This window comes from Sarcophilus harrisii, chromosome 6, assembly GCF_902635505.1.
Source record: "Sarcophilus harrisii chromosome 6, mSarHar1.11, whole genome shotgun sequence".
NCBI classification, from domain to species: domain Eukaryota; kingdom Metazoa; phylum Chordata; class Mammalia; order Dasyuromorphia; family Dasyuridae; genus Sarcophilus; species Sarcophilus harrisii.
Window position 1 is genome coordinate 239,661,913 of NC_045431.1, and position 26,278 is coordinate 239,688,190.

Consider the following 26,278-nt stretch of genomic DNA (forward strand, 5'->3'; position numbering starts at 1 on the left):
GGGATTTGGAATCTTTAAACAGATCTCATTGAGAACTCATTGAACAAGAGTTCATGGCTGCCTCTACCCATATATTATGGTTACCTAGAGTCAATTGTGTTAAGGATAATTACAAAATTAGTTTTAATGCTCCAACACATGTCTACAAAAATAAAATACCATCAGGTGGACAGCTTACAGGTGGATATAAATAGAAAAATCCAGTCACACTCATGTCTTCCAGTCACCCAACAAAGGGTCTCCCCTGCTGCCCAGAAATACTATTGTCAAGAAATGAAAACCAATTGTTTTTTGTTTTTTATTTTTTTAAGCCAATTGTTTTTATTAAATGAAGAAAAATATAAACAGGAAGATAACTCTACTACCCCAAAGGGCAACACTAAATTCAAGTAGAAGTGATTTTTTTTTAAGTTCTCTACCTTCTGCTGCCTTGATTAAGGATATAGAGGAAAAAGCACAGACCTGGGCCTCAGGAAGCCCCAGCTGAGGTCCCAAATCTGCCAATAATTTGCTGAGTGACTGAATAAATCACTTTTCCTCCTAAAGTCTCTATTTCCTTCTCCATAAAATAAGGGATTAGAATAGATTCCATTCCATTGTAACAATTTCTTTGCTCCAAAATGGTGGGAGCATCAATAGTGCTGAGCACCCTCCTCACTCTTCACAAGCCCCCCATTTGGCTCCATCTATCTTTACTTTTTTCATCAAATATCTATGAATAGATATTTGGTCACAGAACTGAAAAGAACCTACAGATAAATCTGCAGTCTTAATTCTTGACCAACACAGTGCTTGTACATAAAAAGTGATTCATAAATGTTTCCTGGGTTAGATTAAGATTCAACAAGTTAAAAGGGTTCAAAGGAGCTAGAAAAAGTCAAGAATCACATTCAGATGAGACAGCTACCAATGAAAAAGGGAGGAAAGTAAACTTTCCTCAGATTTTATATGTACGTAGACAGAAAAAAAAGAGGCAGGATCTAGGGGAGGGGTTGGAGAAAAGGAGGGGAAAAGTTGGAACAGAAGTTTTTACAAGGGTCAATGTTGAAAAATTACCCATGCATATGTTTTGTCAATAAAAAGCTACAATAAAAAAAAGGAAAAGTAAGATCAATAAAATTTAATTTAAGAAAAAAAAGGAGGCAGGAAACAATAAATGCAAAAGCAACAAAGTCTGGTAAAAAGAGCAACAGGAAGAATAATAAATGAGGCTAACAAAATAGAAAAGTAATTTGGTTTTTTTATTCACATCATAGGCAAGAGAAAGAAAAGAATCTGGCAGTCTGTCAAGTAGCATTATCAAGCACCTACTGTGTTCCAGGCATGTTGTTAAGCATTAGGGATACAAAGGAAGGCAAAAGGCTGTCTCCAGTCTAATGGGGGAAAAAACAAAGGAAAAAACTATATACAAACAAGATAGGAATAGGACAAATAGGAGATGATCAACAGATGGAAAGCACCAGGATTGCTTGATGATGAGACGGTTGTTTGATGTAGAAGAAACTATGGGAATAACCAGTAAAAGCTAAAACTATTCAATCCCTTTTTGTTTATTCTCTCTACTAATGAAAAGGACAGTTTGAGGACGACAGAATTGTGAAAGTAAGAGTTGAAGAGATGACAAGAGGGTGTCTAAGAGCCAAGGGACCTGGTCCAGACAAATGAGGCAAATAAAAGCGTTCACAGAGCTTTGCTACAGTTTCCTGTGTTGTCCATTCCAGGGCTGAGATTGGTGACTACTCTAGGTTCAAAGAGCTGGTCTCTAAGAGCCAATGATGGGAAGCAAGAGGGAGATTTCCCTCCTTGGAAAACTGAGAAAGCTTTCTGGTTGGCGGTTTTGCCTCATCTCTCTCCTCTCCACTCAGTGGCCAAAGGGATATTCCTCAAGCACCAATGTGGCTAGTTGCTCTAGAACCTCCAATGGCTCCCTATTGCCTCTAGGATCAAACCCTTTTCTCTTGGGTATTTGAAGTGTTTCACACTCAGATCCTACCTTTGATGCTTATTATCTATGTGACCTTGGGCCACTAACTCAATCTCTGTGAACCTCAGTTTCCTCTTCTGTAAAACGAGTATAAAGTAACTGGCAGGGCTTCTCCCAGCTGTTAATCTATAAACTCATGGCTTTATATTTCATACTTTGGGGGTGGAGAAGCATTTCCTTCAAACTCAGAGTCATGCTTTGTCTTCCCTCTCAGTTCCTTTTTAAAAAAAACTGTTATGAAAATAACCATGAGCAAACATTTTAACACAGAGAAAAACCCAAAATTACCAATGAAACTGGATACATCTGTTATGGTTTTTTGACTGTTTGGTTTTTCGAAGAAAGCATTTTAAATTTAATAAGGGGGTGACCAAATTTGGTACCCCCACTCTGAATTTTTTTTGGTTTTCTCCTCTGAATTTGCTCAGGTCTCTGGAAATTCTCCTCCCTTGTGGCTGATTTCTTGCATCTCTACCACTGCCCACAAATACTCTCATTCTCTCTCTCTCTCTCTCTGTGTGTGTGTGTGTGTGTTTCTTTCTGTTTCTCTCTCTCTCTCTGTTTCTCTCTCTCTCTGTCTCTTTCTCATACACACACACACACACACACACACACACACACACACACTGCATCTCCTTCTGCACTTCCCTCTGTCTTCCCCATCCCAACACTCCTGAGAGGGGAGACCCGACTTCGACCATCTTCTCCTAGAGCCATTCTCGATTACTCGGGGATCTGCAGCTTTCTAAGTCATTTTCCTTTACAAGACTGAGCAACTTGTGCAAAATCATTCTCTTTGTTCCCAAAGCTCAGGTTGGGGAGAACAGGATCCAAGATCTGGCCCTAAAGATCTTGCTCTTTGTGAACCAGAATTCTCCGGGACAATAGAAGCGTGGACCTCAGGAGTAGGACCAAGTGCGAGAGGGAAGATGATAAGAACAGAGCAGGGAGGGCGCGCCAGGGGAATCTGGCCTCCTCTCTGGTCCTTGCATCATCCACTGCCCCCCAAAGGCCAGGTGGCTCAGCACATCTCGTGGTCCCCAGTTCTTCCCCCCATTCCATCAGCAAGTATTTCTAGGTGCTAAGCACCCCTTTAGGAGTAGTGAATAACAAGTGAAAAACCAAACCCTTCCTGCCCTCGACTCTATAACGGGGGGAAACACACACATATAAGGACACAAAATACATAATAAATGCAAGTGCAAAATACCTAGTAAATGCAAGGCTATGGGAGGATGGGATCAAGCCTGGAAAGGGGGACCCCCATTGAGCTCTGAAGAAAGTAGCTCTTTTAGCAAGGGAGGGAGGGGGCACTGCAGATTGGGGGGGGGGGTAGTGCGAGCAGAAGCCTGGCTGGCCTGGATCCTAGAGAGAGCGCTAGTGGGTACAGTCACAGTCAGCTTGTGCCAAATGGGAAGCTGTCTGCATGTGACCCCCCCAGGGAATAGGGACCCATGAACCCTGACTGAGCAGAGGAGCTCCCTGCAAATCCCAGCCAACTTCTGATGCCTTTTTGTCAGTGAGAGAGATGAGGGGGCTCCAGTTCCAAAGTTAAATTTCAGGGGCAGCTGGATGACTAGAGCGGCGGCCCTGAGGTCAGACCTCGGACACTTAACCCTGACCGGCTGTGTGAACGTGACCGAGTCCCTTAAACCCAGTTGTCTCTCAAAAAAAAAAAAAAAAAAAAAAAAGTTGAATTTCACCAATTCTTCCAGAAACAGACTCTGAGGACTCCACCCAGCCACAAAATGGAGAACACGCTTGGTTTGTGTGTTTATTTTGACTGGTCCAGGGACACGGCTCCCCACCTGCTACTCACGAGCAGAGCCCTGAGTCCTACAGAGCTGCCTGAGAGCACCGGGATGTGTCAGGGCTGGTCTGGAACCCGAGCTTTGTGCACAGGCCCCTCCTCGCACCTGAAACTGTACCTCTTGGACACTTGTAAACATCTTGGAACAGACTCCAGAGAGTCTGCCTGGGAAGCCCATCAAAGCCGGGCCCAAGCTCGGGATGGAAGGGCCCCAAACCGTAGGAAATGCATTCATTTTTCTAAAGTTAATCCTTTCATCGGCCACGGCTTCCACTAGTCCGGGTTTGGCAAAGGGGGGGACAAAGGAAGGAGCTCCCGGCCACTCTGATCCCAACAAGTTAATTAACGAGAGCGGGAGAAATCCTGGGGCTGAACGTAGCCGGGCCAGCCAAGGAAGGAGCTTGGGAAAAGGGGTTTATCAAAGTGGCCCAAAAGGCCACATTCTCATGTAAAAGCGCAGGCCTTGTTCCATTCCTTTTGTTTCTTCCCAGGCTTTTTTTCTCCCTTTGACAGAAAGCCCTAGACAGAGTGTCTGGGCCCACAATGGAAAGGTGTGGGCTGGGTGCAAAGAAAGCCCCAATCCAATTTATTTTCACAGCGAGCTGAATGCCCTTGGCCGCCCATTCCCACTGTCTGCAGCGCCAGGCCTTGGAAATGGCTGCACAAAGGGTGCTTGTGGGGCCCCGGGCGGGCCGGGACAGGAGCTGCTTGTGGAAACATCTTTCTCAGCTGTGAGGGAAGGATGGGGCTTCCAGGGCAAAGGGGAAGTGCTTCCTGAGAGAGCCCAGGCCCGGGGGAGCGGAGGCTCGGCCCTGTTTGCTGGGGAGACGGGGGCTCACACCTGGGTCCTCCAGGCAGGTGGGCCCTGAGAGACCCCAAAGTGGAATGGGCAGGTGAGGCAGGGATGGCGAGAGAGATGGCCTTGTCACGGCCATTCTCCAGAGCAGCAGCTGGGGGTCAGAGGGTAAGTTCCCCTGATGGCATGTGCTCCCAGCAGGTTCAATGACCAATTACATGGCCCTGCAATCTAATTCTATTGGGAACACGGGTCCCACGTCTGCCCAGATCTCAAAACCGCGGTCCCACAGACATCTCAAAACCGAACTCCTACACTGGGGATCCCTCACTCCCTTGGGCCAGGGGAGCCTTGGAGAGCAATCTGTCTCAAGAATTCTATGTCTTGTTCAATGAGGAAAAAGAATCAGGCAGAGGCAGCTGGGGGCACAGTGGGTAGGGCACCAGCCCTGAAATCAGGACCTCAAATCTGACCTCAGACACTTCTAGCTGTGTGACTCTGGGCCAGTCACTTAACCCCAACTGCCTCAGGGAAAAATAAAGAAAAAGAATCAGGTAGAATTGTAAAGGAAACCCATTATGGTAAAATGCGGTCCTCAAGATATGAATAAAAAGTTCACAGATCCCAGGGGAAGAACCTTTGTCCTAAGCTCAAGCCCCCTTTTCCACCTTCCCAATTTCTGCCACAGGTGCCACCATCCTCCCCATCAGTTTTCCTTCCTCGGGCCATCTCCCACCTAGCTCTCCAAGTGACCTTTCAGAGGCAGAAGTGACCATGTCACTAACCCCTTTAATCAACTCCAGCGCCTCCCTGTTGCCTCTAGAACCCCAAAATTATTTTTTTTATTATTAAAGCTTTTTATTTGCAAAACATGCATAATTTTGTTTTCTTTCTCTTTTTTTTTCCTTTTTGTCCTGATTTTTTTTTTGATGCAACACAATAAATTGTATAAATCTTGCATACATATATTGGATTTAACACATTTTTAAGAAACATATTTAACATATATTGGATTACTTGCCATCTAGGGGAGGGGGTGGGGGGAGGAAGGGGAAAAATTGGGGAGCGCAAAGTTTTGCAAAGGTGAATGTTGATAATTATCTATGCATGGGGTTTATTATTATTAAAAAAAATTTTATTTTAAAAACATGCATAGATCATTTTTCAACATTGATTAAATAATTAATTTCAACATTACTTTTTTTTTTTTTTTTTAACATATATCGGATTACTTGCCATCTAGGGGAGGGGGGAGAAATTTGGAACATGAGGTTTTACAAGGGTGAATGTTGGAAAATTATCTACTGAGAAGGATGAGCAACAAAGCGACCACGTGAAGGAGCCCCGGCCTTCTTGGCTAACAACAACCAGCTCATTAACCTCCCCTGTTCGGATGAAACTTTATTTTTGTTGAAATGGAGGAAAAGCGTGTCCATCATCCTCCCAAGCCCCCAGTACCTCCCGCTGATCTGGTGAGAACACGCTCAAGCTGTCGCTTTCAGCTTCTCAAAGTAAATCAATAATTTTGGAAACAAAGGACTCTGAAATGACTGTAAACGTCCTAGGCCCGAAATCACAACTTTAATACAAGAAATCGGCTCAAATTCAGACAATCCAAAATCAAAACTCCAATACAAGAAATCAGCCACTACTCAGCCTCCCAGGATGGAGCCCCCAGAATGTCTCCCTGTTTCTGCCCAGTGCCAGGGGGACGGGGGGAACCGCTCTCAGTGTTCAGGCAAACCCAGGACAGGCCCCACAATCAGTACAAATGAGCGGTTTCCCAGGTCACCCACACGCCACCGCTTCTGGCGCAGCTTTGGAGTGAAGAGGGACCGTGGGAAGCCAGAGTCCAGCCGCCGGGGGCCAGGTTCCCTGCTTTGTCACCAGCCTGGGAGTCTGCACATGTGGGGAGGGGCGGCGCATTTCTGGAAGGAAGCGTTTCAAGGGCTGCTCAAGAAAGTCTCATGCCCCCAATCCCTCCAAGCCAGACACGATCTCGGGCACAGCCATGGGTCCTATGGTTTCATTGCTCTAGCCCCATGCTAATAAAATGCACACACACTTACACTCACATATTTACACATACACACTCACAGACACTGGAGCCCCTGGAGGTTGGGCAACTTTCAGCTCAGACTGGGGTAGGGGACATAAGTGGGGGGAAAGGAGGATGTCCCTGGGGGTGACATCCTGGTAATGAGGCTGCCCTCACACCTCAGCCATTGGCCAACGGTTACCAACTGCTTTTCACAATCACTAAACCTCTGTCTGCCTCAGTTTCTCAATCTGTAAAATGGGGGTATGAACAGCAGCTCTCCTACAGGGTTATATAGATAAAATGAAATGATAGTTGTATAGCCTCTGCTCACCTTAAAGTACCTATAAACCCTTGCTCTTGTGAGAATGGGTGTTAGTGTTGTTCTTAGTATGGCAGATGGGCCTCTAAGGGGCACTGCAATGGATAGAGTTCAAATCCAGCCTCAGACAGTCTCTAGCTGTGTGACTCTGTGTTTGCCTCAGTTTCCCTATCTGTAAGATGAGCTGGAGAAGGAAAGATCAGTCCAGTCTCTGCCCAGAAAACCACAAGGGGAGTGACAAAGAGTTGGAACAACTGGGCAATGGCTTACGCGGCTGACCAAAGGACCCTTGGATAGGTGAGGGGATCACTGCTAGAACTTACTTCAAGACTTACAAAGGCCTGTGACTACAATGCCTTCATTTTACAGACAAAGAAACTGAGGCCAGAAAGAGGCTAAACGACCGCATATGTGGTCCGACTGTTTTAATATTTCAATCAGCTCTGTTGAATGTTTTCCTTTTCTTTTCCTTTTTAATAAAATTCTTCATTCTCCAGGAAAAACTCATTGGGAGGGGGAGGGAGAGAGACAAAAGGGAAATTTGGTGCAGTGCAAAAAAGCGATGCCAAAAGTTGTTTAAAAATAGAGCAATTAAAATTTAAAAGAAATACATAGCTAGAGTATCACCAAGGTCAGGACTTGCACCCAGAGCTCCTCGACCGCCTTAAAAAAGGGAAAAGTCAAATGAAACTCCACTCGAGGTGGGTCCTGGGATCCACGAGCCAAGGACCTGTCTACAAGCCAAGGGCCATGAGCCAAGAACCACAGAGATGTCCTCGCTCAGCGGCCACCCCACAGGAAGCGCGTGTTCTTACCTGCTTTACAGGTCTTGCCGTTGTCCTCGAGCTGCACCCCCGTGGGGCAGGCGCAGGTGTAGAAAGGCTCTCGAGGGGACAGCAGGCACAGGTGGGAGCAGCCGCCATTGTCCTCTTCGCAGGGGGTGTGGACTGTGAGAAAGAACAAGTTTGGAAATCTCTCAGTAACTATTTATCACCTCACTTTCCCAGTCTGTACAATGGGAGTATTAACCCGCCAGGAACTACCTCGTGGTTGGGAAGAGCCTTGGAAGACCCTGAGGGACCACAGAGGAGTTTGTTAGGTCCAGTCCAATCCCAAACCTTTATTAAGCGCCGATTGTTAATGCAGTTACTGCTGCTTAGCCATTTTCAGTCACAGCTGACTCCCCATACCCTCCTTTGGGGTTTTCTCGGCAAAGACACTGGCGGGGATGCTCTGCCATGTCTTCTCCCTCTCATTTTGCAGGTGAGCAAACTGAGGTTTAAAAGGGTTAAGGGACGTGCCAATGTCCAGGCTGCTCTGACTGCAAGCCTGACCTCACTGCCACTGGTCACAGGGGCCCCTCCTGGGCCCCCGTTTACTCAGGCATAAAATGGGGATAAAACTTTCACTGGAGGAGTCACTGGGAATTTAGGAGGAAAGTGCATTGGAAGCCATTCAACTTAGCGGGAAGGAAGCCGCCATGGCTCCGGCTCCTCCTGCCACGAGTTTGGTGCCCAACTTGGCATCTGATGCCAGCGAGTTCTTCACCACTTTGTCTCCTCTGTGCTGAGCAAAAGCTGATCCTCCCAGTCGCCCCAGCTTAACCGTGTCCCTGGCACACAAGCCCCAGGACGGGATCCTGGGAGGAAGGGCCCCTCCTGCAGGGGGAAGACAGCACCCCCCAGCTCTGCAGAGGTGCCCCGCCTCCATCCCCAGGAAGTGCCCCTCCTCCTCTCCCCCGGGGCAGACCCAGCCCAGCAGCACCAAACAAGGCTTACTCACAGTAGGGCTGCCGGTCCTGGCTCAGCACCTGGATGTCCATGGGAGAGTAAAGGGCACCGAGGATTTCCCGCCTCTTTTCTCCGGTTCTCTTATTGCAGGCGTGAATGGAGCGTGTCTGCCAGTCCGTCCAGTACAGGGTGTCCCCCGAGAGGGTCAGCGCAAAGGGGTGCGTCAAGCTGCCTTCCACCACTTTTTGCCTGGTTGGTCCAATACAAGAACCGGTCAGCATCGGGCCGGCCGAGGGGATGTCTCCCGCCCCTTGTGGCCCCGGTCGGTCCCTCTGGGGCCACGCTGGGGTCCTGTCACTTCTGCGTCACATTCAAGGGCCTCCCACAGAGTGACGAGCGATGGCTCCCACAGAGACCGGCCAGCCAGGCTGAGGGGAGGTCCTGAGGGAGGCCCCGGACTCTCTCCTCAAAAGGCCAGCCGCAAGGACTGCTGGGAATTTTGGCCCGTGCCCTCTGGGGGCTCTGATCAAATCCCTTAACTTCTCTAAACCTTGGTTTCCTCACTTGCAAAGTTTACAAGATCTGCACAATGTAAATCACCAATCCCATTATGATTAGTGATTACTGACAGTAGTGAATATATAGATTATAATATATATTGGGATATAATTTTCTTCAATGGAATTATAAAAATATTATATAAAATTGAAAGGCAAACAAGGTCTCAAACCATTTTCTCACTCCCTGATTTCTATCCTTCAGGAAAGAACTAGCAGTCTAAGATATTGTCTAAGCTTAAATTTATGTTTTCTTCTTACTTCAAGATATATATATTATAAGGGGCAGCTAGTGGTGCAGTAGATAGAGCACCAACCCTGAAGTCAGGAGGACCTGAGTTCAAATCTGACCTCAGACACTTAACACTTCCTGGCTGTGTGACCCTGGGCAAGTCACTTAACCCCAATTGTCTCAGCAAAAAAAAAAAAAAAGTATATTATTTTATATATACATTAATAGAATATACTATATAGAATATAGAGATTAATGAAACTAGGAACACGGAAGACAGAACTTTGGTTTCCTCTGGCACATCAGTGAATCTCCAAACCGAAAGGATGGCAGAGACACAAGACCAACCTGAACAGGAATCCATTCTCGGACATCCCCGACCAGGGGCCAACGACCTCTTGCTCAAAGAGGAACTTAGTGCTCCTCAAAGCAGCCTGTTGCACTTGTGAATCCCTGTTCTTTGTGAGAAAGATTAACTGAACTTTCCCACTTTTCAGATCGTGCCCAGAGATCCTAGTTCTGGGCTCTAGCGCCAAGAAGAACAAGGCTCCCAGCACCAATAGACAGCTTCCTGTGGGGAGCCGGCACTAATCTACAGCCACATAAGGCCAACCTTGAATAGGTTGAATCTCCTAATCACATTATACCAAAGACTTCCTGAATAGGAATCTCCTAATCACAGCCTAACTTTGAATAGGCTGATATCTAGGCATCCCCTAATCGCATCATAGAGCTTCCTGCCACCTGAAACATCTGAGCAGCTCATCCTTGGGCGGGATACCAACCCTTGTCATGGACCCCCACCCTGTACTGTGTTTGAATAACCCTGCCTTCTTTTCTACTGCTATATATATCTGTACTATTGCACCCATTAAAATGAGGCTTGATCAGATGGATTTGCCTTGCCAGTCCCCTCTCTCTTGCCCTTATCTCTTTTTTTCCAGGGTCCACACACTCTGCCCTGCGGGCCAAGGAAGCTTCCAGGATGACAAACCCTGGAGAAAGGAGGAAACTGAGTCCGAGAGACATTAAGTGCCTTGCCTAGGGCTGCCCTGCCAGTGTCAGAACCAGGTCTTCTTGATGGCAATGCTAGATCTCAGGCTACCCGTCCTCGGGCTGCTCTTATTCTCATCAAACAATCGGCAGGAGCCCCCCGACCTACCGGAAGGAGCCGTCCAGGTTGGCTCGGTGGATGAAACTCAGCTTTGCATCCGCCCAGTACAGCTTCTGCTCCTCCAGGTCGATGGTGAGGCCATTGGGCCAGTAAATGTCGGAGTCGACGATGATTTTCCTTGTGCTGCTGTCCATCCCTGCACGTTCTATGCGAGGGGTTTCCCCCCAGTCTGTCCAGTACATATACCTGGAGGGAGAGGAACAACGCGGTCACTATGGAATCACCGGGGACTCAGAATGTCAGTGACGAGACTTTCAATATTTTAGCGTCTTTCAGATTCCATTTTAAGGGTCACAGGATTAGAGCCCCAAGGGACCAAGGTCAGCATCTCACTGGCTCTTTAAAAGATTAGAGCCAACAGTGAAACCCCAGAGAAATGTTGCTCATCCTCCTGTGGGAAAACAGAGTGAAGAGAATGTCCTCCCGGAGTTAGAATGTCTCAGAATCACAGAGCAAGTCTTGCCATCCAACTTTCTTGTTTTCTTTTTATTTTGCTGAGGCAGTTAGAATTAAGTGACTTGCCCAGGGTCACACAACTAGGAAGTGGCTAAGTATATGAGGTCAGATTTGAACTCAGGTCTTCCTGACTACAGGGCTGGTGCTCTATCCACTGTGCCATCTTGTTTTATTTTTTAATATAACTTCTTTCTTATTTTAATTTTTTAACTAACAAGCATTTTCTTTCTCCCTTTCCCTTCTCCCCAGGTGGGGGAAAAATCCCTAGTTACAAATATGTATAACGAAGCAAAACAACTTGCCACATTGGCCGTGTTTTAAAAAGAATTGTCTAGCCCTGGAGTTAGGAGGACCTGAGTTCAAATCCGGTCTCAGACACTTAACACTTCCTGGTTGTGTGATCCTGGGCAAGTCACTTAACTCCAAATCACCCGCAATAAAAGAATAGTCTGCACCCAGAGCAGATTATCTCTGTCCAGAGGCAGACAGCATGCATGATGACTTGTGCTATGGAACTATGATTGTTTACTGCAGTGATGAAAGCTCTCAAGTCTCTCAAAGCCAGTGATCAGTCAATAAACATTAATTAAGTGCCTACTGCATGGCAGGCCCTATGATAAGCATTGGAGACAGGAAAAAAAAAATCAACAGATAGTGCCTGACCTCAAAGAGTTTACTAATCTGGTTAGGAAGACCACGTGCAAGTAGATGTTTACAAACTACGCTCAGGCTATGCTCAGGATATACAGGAAGTAAATAAAGTGAAGGGGTGGCAATGAACAGCTTTGTTTCATCCCAGATTTTACTGGAAAGGACTCTAATTTGTATTTGTTATATATAGTAACTATAAGTACTACTTATCATTTTTTGAAAGGTCCATTTATTCCTTTTAAAAAAATAATTTTTGTATCTATTGATCTATTTCTGCAGATATTTCTAGTTCTTCTTCTGAAATGTGATTATTTTAATTTCCTATTTCTTGTTCTGTTAATTTGGATACTTTAGATTCTTGTAAATATTCCTTTGTTTAAGTCATCTTATCGGTTGGCTCAAATAGTTTCCAGTAAAATCCTTTTTTCCTTCTTAATTTGCTGCGATCCTTTTGGACTGGTAATTCGGTAGATCGGGTAACACGCCACCGCGGTCAGCCCACAACTACCCTTCTTTGCTCTTCTCAGTCTCAAACTGTAAAAGCCCAACATGGACTTCCCCACCCAGTGGGCTCCTGGCAGAGTTGGAGGGGGTTCCTATGAAGGTGAGCTCCTTGGGGGGAGGTGGTATTTTTGCTTTGCCTTTGAATCCCTTGTGCTACATTTGTAGCATGGCACCTGGCACACAGAAAGTACTCAGCAGATGCATGGTGACTGATTGACTTACCGATCATTTAGTTCTAGCCCTCATTTTATTGTAATATTCCCCCCAAGCAAACAGTGAGGGGGGAAGAATTTTCTTACACAGGGAGAAATACAAATACCTGATCCGTGGCACTTTCAATTTCAAATCTGCTCACCTTCCCTTCTGCTTTTAGGAGCACTGCCTGGATTACTAATTGTGTGACACTGGAGAAGTCATTTCCCCTTCGCAGATGAGATTTGCATAATCTGCCCCCCAAAAGGATGTTTGGAGCAATGAGTGAGACTTTGGGGTTAGGGAGCTTTGTGACCTGGAAGTGAGAGAAATGTGAGCTGAGACAACATGGCCAGTTTTCTCATTTGCACATAGGGATCCTTCCACTAGGGAAGCTGAGATTGAAGACTCAGGATGTCTCCCACTGAGGGGACAATCAGCACCATGGTCAAGACCCGTGCACCGAGTAGGGTCACTAGTGATGAACGCAATCCACTAACAAGTGTTTTTAAAGTACTTACTGTGTGCCAAACACAAACAAAGCTGAAGCCTCCCCTCAGGGAGCTTACACACACAAGGCAAAAATGGGTGATATGGAAATTAGAAAAAGTAAATCCAAAGGAGTTGGGGGGAGGGGAGAGAGATTGATAACGAGGGAATTCAAGGAGTGAATCTTGAAAAATGTGGTATTGGGACTATCTTAAAGGAGGGGAGGAGGCAATTCCAAGGAATAAGGAGTTGGGGGGGGGGGGGGGGGTTTGGTTCCATCTTGTAAAGGCACAGAGAATCAACCCATCATTCAACACTTATTAAGTACCTACTGTGTGCCAGGTCCTGAGTTAATGGAAGAAGGAGGAAAGTCACATATAAGGAACAAAGAAGCATAAAGGGGAGTGCTGGAAGCTGGAAAGGGGATCCAGCCAGAGGGGGGAGGGTTTTCTGTGCCCAAACCAGAAACTGGCATTTTGTTCTTAAGGCAAGAGGGAACCATTGAAGCTTCTTGAGCAGGGGAGTGGTGTGGTCTAGTGGGGAGCTTTAGGAAAAGCCTCAGCAGCTGAGTGGAGGACAGAAGGGAGCCTGAAGACCGGAAACCGAGTGGGAGGCTGCTGGAACAGTCCAGGAGAGACCGGATGAGGGTCTGGACTAGGCTGGGCCTAGCTGTGGAGTGGATAGAGGGGCCCCATCAATAAGATGGGGATGGGGATGGGAGAGGCCATGAGGAGGGGGACTGGGGAGGGTGGAGGAATGGGGCTTCTCTCCCGGATACATTATAAAGAAGCATTTATTGAGCAGCTTTTGTGTTCTGGGCACTGGAGATGCAAAAATGACAAAGTCCTGATGTCAGGGAGCTTGCTGGGACCTAGGGGATGCGACACATCCAAAAGAAAGTGACTGCTTTCCTCAAGGAGAGGAACCACAATCACAGACTAAGGGAGGAATGAGGCAATAAGCATTTATGAAATGCCTGCTATGTGCCAGGTGGGTAGCTAGGTGGCACAGGTGCCCGGCCTGGAGTCAGGAAGACTCATCCTCCCAAGTTCAAATCCAATCTCAGACACTTCCTTGCTGTGTGACCCTGGGCAGATCACATAACTGTTTGCCTCAGTTTTCTCATCTGTAAAGTAAGAAGGAAATGGCAGACCCCTCCAGGATTTTTGCTGAGAAAATCAGGGTCATGCCTGAAAAATAACTGAGTAGCGGCACTGAGCCAAGCCCCGGCTCCATGCCTTACAAGCACTATTGTACTGAACCTCATAGACCCCGGGAGTCCCACGGCTGGCACCTGAAACTGGATTTGATTCAGGCTTCCTGCCTTCAGATCTCATACCGAATGACGGCTGGAAGGGACCTCAAAGCCATCTAGTCAAACCCCTTCATCTGACAAATGGGGAAACTGAGGCCCAAAGAGAGTAAAGATTAGGGGTTGGAAGGGACCTTGCCCCCTCATTTTTTTTCTTTTTGCTGAGGCATTTGGGGTTAGGTGACTTGCCTGGGGTCACACAGTTGGGAAGTGTTAAGTGTCTGAGGTCAGATTTGAACTCGGGTCCTACTGACTTTGGGGCTGGTGCTCTATCCACTGCACCAACTAGCTGCCCTCTTGCCTCCTCATTTTACAGAGGAAGGAACTGAGGTCCAGAGCCAGGGCTCTTCCCACTGCCCCTGGGGCCTCCTTAGAAAGGGACTAGATTGTTCTGCTTGCCCCCTGAGGCTGGGGAGCCAAGGAAGAACTCATAATGAGACCTAGCCCAAAGTGGTATGGGCTGCCAGGGAGGGCAGGGAGCCTCGAACCCGAGGCCGTGTGCCCACCTGCCCTTGGACTCTGAATTCCCTGCACACAGGGATGGTCTGTGCACATCGCGGTGAGCCTGGCCCATAGGGTGCTCCCTAAGTCCTCGTCTATCCTTTGGGGAGGAGATAGATGTCTCCCCGGGCATTCCTGAGGTCCCCAGACTATGCCCAGGCAAGGACAGGCAAGGCAGGGCAGGGCAGTGGGAAGGGTAGGACTTCCAGGAAGAATATCTGGGTCCAAAAGCAACTTCTGCCACTTAGGAGCTGTGTGAGCCCAGGCCAGCCCCTGCCCCTTCTGAGCTTGCTTCCTGATTTCCCAAATGAGGCTTTGGAGGGCCCTCCTTCTCCGAGCTGCAAAGTAGAGGCCGCAAGCAGGGCTAGAGAGTGGGGTGTCTGCTCCTCCCCCTCCCTGGAGGGGATGCTGGGCTAAAGGGGGCACCCATCAGCCTGCTTCTCTTTCCCAGGAAAACTGGCTGGGAAGCCGAGGGGCCCAATCTGGGTCCAGGACGGGAATGCTGCAGCCGAGTCCAAGACCAGAAAAATGCGAGCTCCAGACTCTGGCTCCACCGTGAGTCACATTTCCTTGGGTCCTGTTGCATAACAGACACCCGTGAGTTCCCTTCGCAGGAGCCCCAGAAACGGGCAGGAGCACACTTGGGGAACCCGGCTGCCCGGGAGAGTGGGCCAGCCCGGGCCATGGCAGGGAGGAAGGTCACGGGCCGGCCCTTCGGGCACTGCCCAGGTCTGGGGCTATTTTGGGGCCTTGACATTTTGGGTTGGGAGGAGAGGCTTGGGTTTCATCCTGTTGTTGATTTGAACCTGGGAGCACCAGCAGCCCAGCTCAGGACCAAGCCAGGCCCTGGCCAGGCTCCAGACCGTGGCTGGGGAAGAGTGTGCAAAACGAACTCTGGCCCAGAGGAGGCCTCCAGAGCCTCTCAGCCCCGGGGGTGGAGCTGCCTGATGGAAATCCGGCCCTTTCCATACCGGCCGGGCCTCCCGCACAACTTGGGGAAAGACCCCGTCTGCCCCCTTCGCTTTCTAGCCTGCCACAGAACAGGGAGATGGGGGGGGGACGGCAACCTCCGAAGCCTTCCTGAGCTCCAAGGGCTGTGGGGGCTGCTTGGGGGGGTGGCACTCGTAATGGAGGGCATCTGCCTTCAGCCAGGGATCAGGAGAGAGACCCCAAGAAAAAGTGGTCTCCCCTAAGCTACCTTGTATTTAATTTGTAAACATGTACATATGTGCAAGCAAATGTGTAAATATGTACAGTGTGCAAATACATGTGTAAACATGTGTGCGCACTTAAATGTGTAAGTATGTGCATCTGTACATGTAAATGTGTACGTTGTGCATTGTACAAGTAAATGTGTAAGTATTAACACATATACAAATAAATGTGTAAATATGTACAGTGTACAAATACATGTGTAAACATGTACATGTGTGCAAATAAATGTGTAAATATGTGCACATATATAACAAACGTGCAAATATGTGCATTGTACAAGTAAATGTGTAAGTATGTCCTTGTAAATGACTGAGTGTGTGCATACGTGCGTGTAAGTGAGCCATATGGCTTCAGTGACAGAAGGCACGCTCCCTCCACTCAGGGAGGTCACTTCACAGATAAGGAAACTGAAGGAAAGCGAGGACTCAGTCTGTCTCAAGCCCCCCAGAGGATCAGTCGCAGCAGCAGAACCAGCCACCGAGGCACATTCTATACACAGCTGTCTCTACTTGGGGCCGTCACGTTCTCGAATTGGCGCAGAATCACAGAACCCGGTGAGGGCTGAAGTAAGCTGTCCCTGAGCAGGGAGACCCGCTGGGCCGTGCACGGGGAGCAGACCTGCCCCGGGAAGGAAAGTGTTTCCTGACATCAAGCTTCCTGCCACTTCTTCCCCACAGTTCTTAGTTCTGCCCTCGGGGGCCAAGCAGAAAAAATAAAACTCCTCTTCCATGAGGCCTGAAAACAGATTTCAGGCCCTGATACCTGCCTGAGCCTTCTTTTCCCCCCGCTAAGAAGCCCCATCCCACAATGATGTCCAGGCTGAAGTGACCTTGTCTGGTCCTGCCCCAGCTCATCAGTCCCTTCTGAAACCTCGGGCCCTAAAAATGAGGGAGGGTGAAGGAAACCACATTGAGGACGCAGCTCGGAACTCTCAACTTCTATCTCCAAGCCCACAATTCCCTTAAAATAATGCTGATCCTGGGGCGGGCAAAGTGCCTTGCACCCTGGTTAAACTCTCGCCAACCCTGTGAGGTAGGCGCTAGTGTCTCCGTTTCATAAATGAAGAAACACCCCATTTTATTGCACTTGGAGATTTTGTGGGAGAGTTTTTGTCAAATTGAAATTTTGTGGCAGCCTGCATTGAACGGGTCCAACAGCGCCGTTTTCCCCATAGCAGCGGGTCCGTGTCCATTTAAGGACACATTTCAACCGTTTTTACTACTATCACATCTGTGATGGCAATCCGGGATTGGGGATCTCTGACATTACTATTGTACCTGTTTAGGGCGCCGTACACCATAACCATTTAAGGTGGTGAACTTAAAAATAATGTATTCTGATGCTTGGAGCAAAGTGTTCCCCATCTCTTCCACTCCTCAGGCCCTCCATTCCTGAGGCACAATATTGAAGAGTATTTTATACATTTAATTGACAAAGCAGCGGTAGAAACACTTAGAAGAGACCGTTCCCTATCTCTTTCCTGCTCCTAGGGCCCTCTATTCCCTGAGGCACAATATTGAAGAATATTCTATACATTTAGCTGACAAAGCAGTGGTAGAGATGCTTGGAGCAGATTGCTCCCCATCTCCCACTCCTCAGGTCCTCCATACCTTGAGACACAATATTGAAGAATATTATATACATATAGTTGACAAGGCAGTGCTAGTGTTTCAGAGGGCTGACTTCAATTGGGAAGAAGTCCTATTGTGCGATCAAATAGCATCTCCAGCTGCAGAGAAATCTCTTAGGAAGTCACTGGGTGTGGCAAGTTTCATTGTTGTCTTATTTTAAGAAATTGCCACAGCCTTCAGCAACCACCACCCTCAGCAGCCAGTATCCAGGCAAGAGCCTCCGCTGGTTAAAAAAAAAATATGGTGACTTGTTAAAGGTCAGGATGACAGTTAGTGTTTTTAGCAATAAAGTATTTTTAATTCAGGTGCGTACTATTTTTTTTACATGAGACCACCGCACGCTGAATAGATATACATCTTGATCAAAAGAGCAAGATTTCCAAGGGAATTAATGGAAAAAATGCAAATCTAGCAGCGCCAGACCTAAAACTATATTATAAAACAGCAAAGGTTATCAAAATCATTTGGTACTGGCTAAGAAATAGAACAGTGGATGAGTAGAACAGATTCACAAAAACACAACAGTCAATGATATAGTAATCTATTGTTTGATAAATCCAAAGACTCCTCTTTCTGGGGTAAGAACTTGCTATTGATAAAAATTGCTGGGAAAATTGGAAACTAGGCAATGACCAATACCTAATACTCTATACTAAGACAAGGTTGAAATGGGTTTATAATTTAGACATAAAGAGTGATACTATATAAGCAAATTAAAAGAACAAGGACTATTCTATTTCTCAGATCTGGGGAGAAGGAAGGAATTTATGGCCAAAGAAGAACCAGAGAACATTATGAAATATTAAGATGGATAATTTTGATAATATTAAATTAAAAGGGTTTTGCACAAACAAAATCAATGCAGCCAAAAGTAGAAGGAAAGCAGAAAACTGGGAGGCAAGAATTTACATCCAGTGTTTCTGACAAAGAACTCATTTCTACAATATATATCAAATTTATAAAAAATACAAGCTATTCCTCAATGGATAAATGGTTAAAGGAGATGAACAGACAGTTTTCTGATGAAGAAATTAAAGTCATTTCTAGTCATATGAAAAAATGCTCTAAAGCACTATTGATTAGAGAAATGAAACTCTCAGGTACCACTTTGCATCTCTCAGACTGCTAAGATGACAGGAAAAGACAAATGTTGGAGGAGATGTGGGAAAACTGGGACATGGGTACAATTGATACATTGTTGGCGGAGTTGTGAAATGATCCAGCCATTCTGGAGAGCAATTTGGAACAATGTCCAAAGAGCTATCAAACTGTGCATCCCTCTGATCCAACAGTATTTCTACTGGATCTGTATCCCAAAGAAATCATAAAAAAGGGAAAGGGACCCATTTATGTAAAAATGTTTGTAGCAACCCTTTCTGTAGGTCAAAGAGCTGGAAACTGAGTGAATACTCATCAGTTGGGGAATAGCTGAGTAAGTGATGGTATATGAATAAAATGGATTTTTATTGTTGATTTTTGATGATATTACATAATCTTCTTGTTACCTTGTACAATGATCTCTTTTCAACAATGAGGTGATTCAGAACAATTCCAGTTAACTTGTGGAGAGAGCTATCTGTACCCAAAGAGAAGACAATAGGGACTGAATATTTATTAAACATAGTATTTTCACCTTTTTGTTGTTTGCTTGTTTTTTTCTTTCTCATTTCTTTCTTTTTGAGCTGATTTTTCTTGTGCAGCACGATAATTGTGAAACTATGTTTAGAAGAACTGCACATGTTTAACCTATATTGGATTATTTGCTGTCTAGGGGAGTGGGAGGGGAGGGAGAAAGAAAAATTTGGACCACAAGGTTTTGCAAGGTGAATGTTGAAAACTATCTTTGCATGTATTTTGAAAAATTAAAAGCTATTATTGTTTTAAAAGAAAAGAAAAAATTAATTAATTGAAAAAAATTGGGCTAAGTGATCACCAAGGTCTCTTCTAAGACAACTAGGTGGTACAGTGGAGATCATAGTCGAATCCAATCTCAGATGCATATTACTTGGGTGATTCTGGACAAATCACCTTATTCTGTTTGCCTCAGTTTCCTCATCTGTAAAATGAACTGGAGAAGGAAATGACAACCCACTCTAGGATCTTCAGCAAGAAAACCCCAAATAAGGTCATAAAGAGTCAGATTCAACTAAACAACAAAAGCTTCCTTCCAGTTCTAAATATCTGATCTTGTGATCGCCCCTCCCAGGCCACACGGTTGGCTTCCTCCCCAGAGTCAGGGCCCAGTTACTGATTTCACTATTCAACAGATGCAGATTGCCCCAGATCATTTACTCTAATGCACAAGGAGGCTCCAAGCTGCAGGGAGGCCGAGATCATGCTTCTTTACAGCCCTGAGTCCCCCTGGGTCTCAGCAAATTATTTGCTAATGGACAACAAGTTCCAATTCAGGGAGCAGGAGAAAGGGATGCCCACGTGAGAAACATCAGTAGCTCATTTTAGGCCACTGCCCCCTCTCCTGGGCAAGTTCCATCACCTCTGGGGCTCAGTGAATCTGGAAAATGGGAAGACGGCACGGGTAATCTTGAAGGGAATTCCACTTCTATCTCTAGGATTTGCTCGTAACAGCAGCAAGCACGCAGGGGGGAAGGAAACTGCCAGAGAAAGGAAACCAGACGTGGGTCAGGACTAGATTTCTGAAATCAGAGCGGGTTTTTGCTCTCACTGGGCCCCTCCAGCACAAACCTTTCATCTCACCATCCAGACCACTCCAAGAGCTCACGGACAGCAGTCCAAGGCTGTGGGGGAAGGAGGGCCAGAAGGGATAGGGAAGAGGGGTCTCTTTATCGCTTCCAAAAAAGGGGGAGAATTTCTGCCATGAAATCTCCTCCTCCCCCAGGGACAGCCTCATCCACAGCAGAACTGAGCTCTTCCTGGCTCTTGGGAAGGGACGGGGAAACATTACAGCAACAAAGCTCTGATATATTTGCTTTGGCAGAGGGCTCGGAAAGTTCTCCGTGTGTGTGAAGACTTAATAGCAAAAGACCACTTTCCCATTTTAATAAAGTTCTCTGGGGTTCTCTGACATGGGTGAGAAGGCCACTTCCCTGTCCCCACCCCAGGCCCAGGATGGGGGGAGGCCCACGGAGGAGCCTCCCCTCCTGCAGACAGCTGGCTCTGTGGACCACACCCCGCCTTCTGGAAAAGGGAACAGAGATTTATTAAATGCCTACTAGGTACAAAGCGCTGGAGCAGGCCCAGGGGAAAGGGGCCAGCTCGGGCTGAGACACGGCCCCTTTCCTAGCTGAGCTCACAGGCCCCGGGGGGATGAGACACACTCGGCTAAAACTCAGACCGTGACACAGAGAAGTTCTGCATGAGCGCAATGGGCCAAGGGGGCACGCTGTGCCCAGATCAGAGGCAGGGGCAGAGATCTGCAGGTTGGGACGGGTGATCCCAAGGCCCTATGTCTCCCGTGGGAGCAGATGATGCTGGGAAAGTGTTGTGAGTGCACCTAGCAAGTGCCAAGGGGAAAGGATCTTTCCATAGCCTGTGACTGTCCCGGGATCCCTGACTTCAATTACTCAGTTTCTATTAAACATGAAAATGGCAGAAATCACGCTTCCTTCCCCTACAAGGATATCCTGGGGAGGGCGCTCTGACCAGTTGAACCGTGCTGCATTCTCAGATCCCTTCAATAAGTGGTTAAAGACTCATTTGGTCATGGAGAATTCTCATTAGCTGTGGTTTATTTATCAGTGGAGGGGCTACCTGCTTAGACATGGACTTGATGGCCTTGGGTCCAATTGGATTCTCAATGGTCTCTACCAAATTCAGGTGCTGGGATCATCCCTCAAGAGGGGGAAGGTCCCTGGACACCAACTTGCCCAATCCCTTCATTTTCCAGCTGAGAAAATTACAGCCCAGAAAAAGCAGGAGACCTGTCCATTATCAGAAGTCAGAGACAACCACAATTTGAACCCAGATCCTGCCTCTGACCCCAAATCTCATTCTTGTCACTGCACCAACCCAGTTCCTGACATGATTTGAATACATGTTCAGCAGATTTTAGATAAAAGGGAGAATCAAACGTTTTTTTAAAGCATTTCAATTATCCCCCAAATCTCAACGGTCTCTTTTCAAAGAGCAGAAATAGTTCAAAAATAGCACCAGAATTTGAAGTCAAAGGCTCCTTCCCCCACGGCGCCAGTGTTAGGAGGATTGAAGTTACCGCCAAGTAAAACCAGATAAAATTTCTCAGACCTCAGAGGTACAAATCCTTCATCAACACTGCAAAGGGAACCTTGGAGACGACAGACTTCAGAAGTCCATGACTCATGTTTGAAAAATTAACCCCAAACAAGTTGAAAAGAAGAGTCCTTACTTCAAAATTCAAGGGCAATGATGCACCACGCAAATGTAAAAGCGATATTGCCTCTATTCCCCAAATAGAAAAATGAGCCACGACAGCCTTCTAAGCAGGACACAACTACCACTTATGGATGTTCAGAGCTGCTATCAGAGTTCTGACAATTTTTTGTTTCTACAGAAAAAGATCATGTAGGTCTAGAGGATCTTCATTCATTTACCTGGGGGTGAAGCAACTCACACTCCTGGGCCATTCTGGTTTAGAAAAACTGAAATAGAGAGGAAATGATTCAAGCTATCTCATTTCTCCTCAATATCAATACCCTACTCCCCCTCTCCCATCCTCTGAATGCCTAATGGGACCAAATAGAGCCAGAATGGTCCAAACGAGCCCTGAGAGGTAGGTAGTGAGCTAAATGGTGCTCCCCCTCACATCAGAAACCAGTAAATTACACCGTTGTAGTAGGCAGCGCCAGGATGTTCAAGTGGTGAGAATCCTATGTTTAAGTGGCTACCACAAAGCCCTTATATTCTTGTCTCATCCTATCTCCAAATAAACAACCAACTTAGCTGAGAGAAGGCGCATCCCTCCCTTCTCCACCAGAGAGGTGGGGGACTGTGGGTATGAAACGGCGCATAGCCAAAGACAGGCAGCTGATGTATCGGTTGGTTTTGCTGAATTTTTTTCCCTCTCTTTCTTTTTCATTCTTCACTACAAAGGCTGCCTCATGAGTAGAGGAGGAAAGGAAGGTGATATAAAAATTACCTTCTAAAAATAAAAAACACCATTTTTTTAAAGCAGTCAATGGAAGCAGGCTTATGGAAGATTTCATGAAAAGAAGCCCTAAAAGCTGATTTCCCTGAGAAAACATTTTTATCCTGAGGAAAATGCAGCTCCTTTTTAAACATCAGGTATGATTTTAAAAAAATAAGAGGAAGGCCTTGGACTTCATAACTTTAACTAGGAGTACTGAGATTTCAGGAGAAATCTTCAACTTCTTTACGATATTAATGTCTAGAGGTCATTACTGGCAGTTTGGCTGCTTTAATCCTGACACTACCAGAAAACCCAAACAATGACTGTGGATCTCCCACAACATAAAGTGAGGGTAAATTGCTCGAGAAATGAGAATGACAATTTAGGGGAGAAATACAGCAATGTCAAGCTCAGAGAAAAGAAGGGGAAGACACTAGCAGGCTTTACGTATGTGAAAGACTAATTACATAGAAAAGAGATTAAATTTGTTCTGCTTGGGCCCCAGAGCACTGATGGACTCTGCCGGTGCTTCTCTGGGAACCATGTGGAGGGGGAGAGAAGTGTTACTTTACTGACCGCCTCTGTGATTTGAGAAGGAGAAACAGAGAAAGATAGACAGGGGAGTTGTGCTGATGGAGCAGGGGCACAGCCTTGCTGAAAGCGCAATGGAAAAAGCAGAATCACAAGGCTATGCATATATTTAAAACCATCAGTAAGCATCATATGCAATGGGGAAAAACTGGAATCTTTCCCAGTAAGATCTGGAGTGAAGCAAGGTTGCCCACTGTCACCATTATTATTCAATATTGTATTAGAAACACTAGCCTCGGCAATAAGAGTCAAGAAAGAGATGAAAGGAATCAGAATAGGCAGTGAGGAAACCAAACTATCACTCTTTGCAGATGATATGATGGTATACTTAGAGAACCCCAGAGATTCTACGAAAAAGCTATTAGAAATAATCCATAACTTTAGCAAAGTTGCAGGTTATAAAATAAATCCCCATAAACCTCAGCATTTTTATACATCACCAACAAAATCCAACAGCAAGAGATACAAAGAGAAATTCCATTCAGAATCACTGTCGACAGCATAAAATATTTGGGAATCCATCTACCAAAGGAAAGTCAGGAATTCTATGAGCAAAATTACAAAAAACTTTCCACACAAATAAAGTCAGACTTAAACAATTGGAAAAATAGCAAATGCTCCTGGATAGGTCGAGCGAATATAATAAAGATGACAATACTCCCTAATCTATTTATTTAGTGCTATACCAATCAGACTTCCAAGAAAATATTTTAATGATCTAGAAAAAATAACAACAAAATTCATATGGAATAATAAAAGGTCAAGAATCTCAAAAGAATTAATGAAAAAAAATCAAATGAAGGTGGCCTAGCTGTGCCTGATCTAAAACTATATTATAAAGCAGCAGTCACCAAAACCATTTGCTATTGGCTAAGAAATAGATTAGTTGATCAGTGGAACAGGTTAGGTTCACAGGACAAAATAGTCAATAACTATAGCAATTTAGTGTTTGACAAACCCAAAGATCCTCACTTTTGGGATAAGAATTCATTATTTGACAAAAACTGCTGGGATAACTGGAAATTAGTATGGCAGAAATTAGGCATGGACCCACACTTAACACCGTATACCAAGATAAGATCAAAATGGGTCCATGATTTAGACATAAAGAGCAAGATTATAAACAAATTGGAGGAACATAGGATAGTTTATCTCTCAGACTTGTGGAGGAGGAAGAAATTTGTGACAAAAGACGAACTAGAGACCATTATTGATCATAAAATAGAAAATTTTGATTACATCAAATTAAAAAGCTTCTGTACAAACAAAACTAATGTAAATAAGATTAGAAGGGAAGCAACAAACTGGGAAAACATCTTCACAGTTAAAGGTTCTGATAAAGGCCTCATTTCCAAAATATATAGAGAACTGACGCTAATTTAGAAGAAACCAAGCCATTCTCCAATTGACAAATGGTCAAAGGATATGTATGAACAGACAATTTTCAGATGATGAAATTGAAATCATTACCACTCATATGAAAGAGTGTTCCAAATCATTATTAATCAGAGAAATGCAAATTAAGACAACTCTGAGATACCACTACACACCTGTCAGATTGGTTAAGATGACAGGAAAAAATAATGATGAGTGTTGGAGGGGATGCGGGAAAACTGGGACACTGATACATTGTTGGTGGAGTTGTGAACGAATCCAACCATTCTGGAGAGCAATCTGGAATTATGCCCCAAAAGTTATCAAACTGTGCATACCCTTTGATCCAACAGTGTTTCTACTGGGCTTATACCCCAAGGAGATACTAAAGAAGGAAAAGGGACCAGTATGTGCCAAAATGTTTGTGGCAGCCCTGTTTGTAGTGGCTAGAAACTGGAAACTGAGTGGCTGCCCATCAATTGGAGAATGGTTTGGTAAATTGTGGTATATGAATGTTATGGAATATTATTGTTCTGTAAGAAATGACCAGCGGGATGAATACAGAGAGGCTTGGAGAGAATTACATGAACTGATGCTGAGTGAAATGAGCAGAACCAAGAGATCATTATATACGTCAACGACGATACTGTATGAAGACGTAATCTGATGGAAGTGGATTTCTTTGACAAAGAGACCTAATTCAGTTTCAATTGATCAATGATAGACAGAAGCAGTTACACCCAAAGAAAAAAACACTGGGAAATGAATGTAAACTGTTTGCATTTTTGTTTTTCTTCCCGGGTTATTTTTACCTTCTGAATCCAATTCTCCCTGTGCAACAAGAAAACTGTTTGGATCTGCACACATACATTGTATCTAGGATATACTAGGACATATTCAACATATATAGGACTGCTTGCCATCTAGGGGAGGGGATGGAGGGTGGGAGGGAAAAATCGGAACAGAAGTGAGTGCAAGGGATAATGTTGTAAAAAAAAATTACCCTGGCGTGGATTCTGTCAATAAAAAGTTACTATAATAAAAAAAAAGAGTCAATGTTGAAAAATTATCCGTGCATATGTTTGGAAAATAAAAAGCTTTAATAAAAAAAGTTACATTAAAGAAAACGGAAAAAACAGAATCCCCTTGTGTTTTCTGTCTCAGGGGCCCGGAGTACATCTGTGGGTACAGCAGCCTTAAAGGGACAGCTCATCCCCAAAAAAGCACAACACTCGTGTACTAGCAAGGGTGGCTGTGTGCTAAGAGACTGGCTCCCACAGCCTGACCTCCCAGACAGTCATGAATAGCACAAATGATTCCCTAAAGAGATCAAAGGTTGTTAGTTATCTCCGGACCATGGGTTTCCCTCTTTGTACGCCTCTTGATGTGCCCTTTCTCCAAGAACGTTGCGTGCATCGGAGAGAGAGTGTGACTGAGGTTTAAGAGTTGACTGTTGTTTTTCTTATCCTTGTTTCTATCTTTTACTGGATAAACCCTTGCTTTTGCCTTTTTAATAAATGTTTTATATTTGAGTCCATGAGATTGTTGTGATCTATCTCTATAAATGGAAGCGTAATGGCAGGTGCTGAAAATGAACATTTTCCTCACACCTGGGTCATCTCTAGGATCCTCAGAG

General features: G+C 45.5%; 1 protein-coding gene across 1 annotated transcript in view; it reads right to left on the reverse strand.

Annotated features, from left to right (window-relative positions):
* The window catches only part of LRP5 (LDL receptor related protein 5), a 103,891-nt gene that overhangs the window by 49,777 nt on the left and 27,836 nt on the right, over nt 1–26,278 (reverse strand). The window contains exons 3-5 of the mRNA XM_031943612.1: nt 10,632–10,829; nt 8,733–8,929; nt 7,766–7,897 (exon numbers count right to left, since the gene is read on the reverse strand). Coding sequence (XP_031799472.1) covers nt 7,766–7,897; nt 8,733–8,929; nt 10,632–10,829 — 527 coding nt within the window. The remainder of the gene's footprint in view (nt 1–7,765; nt 7,898–8,732; nt 8,930–10,631; nt 10,830–26,278) is intronic.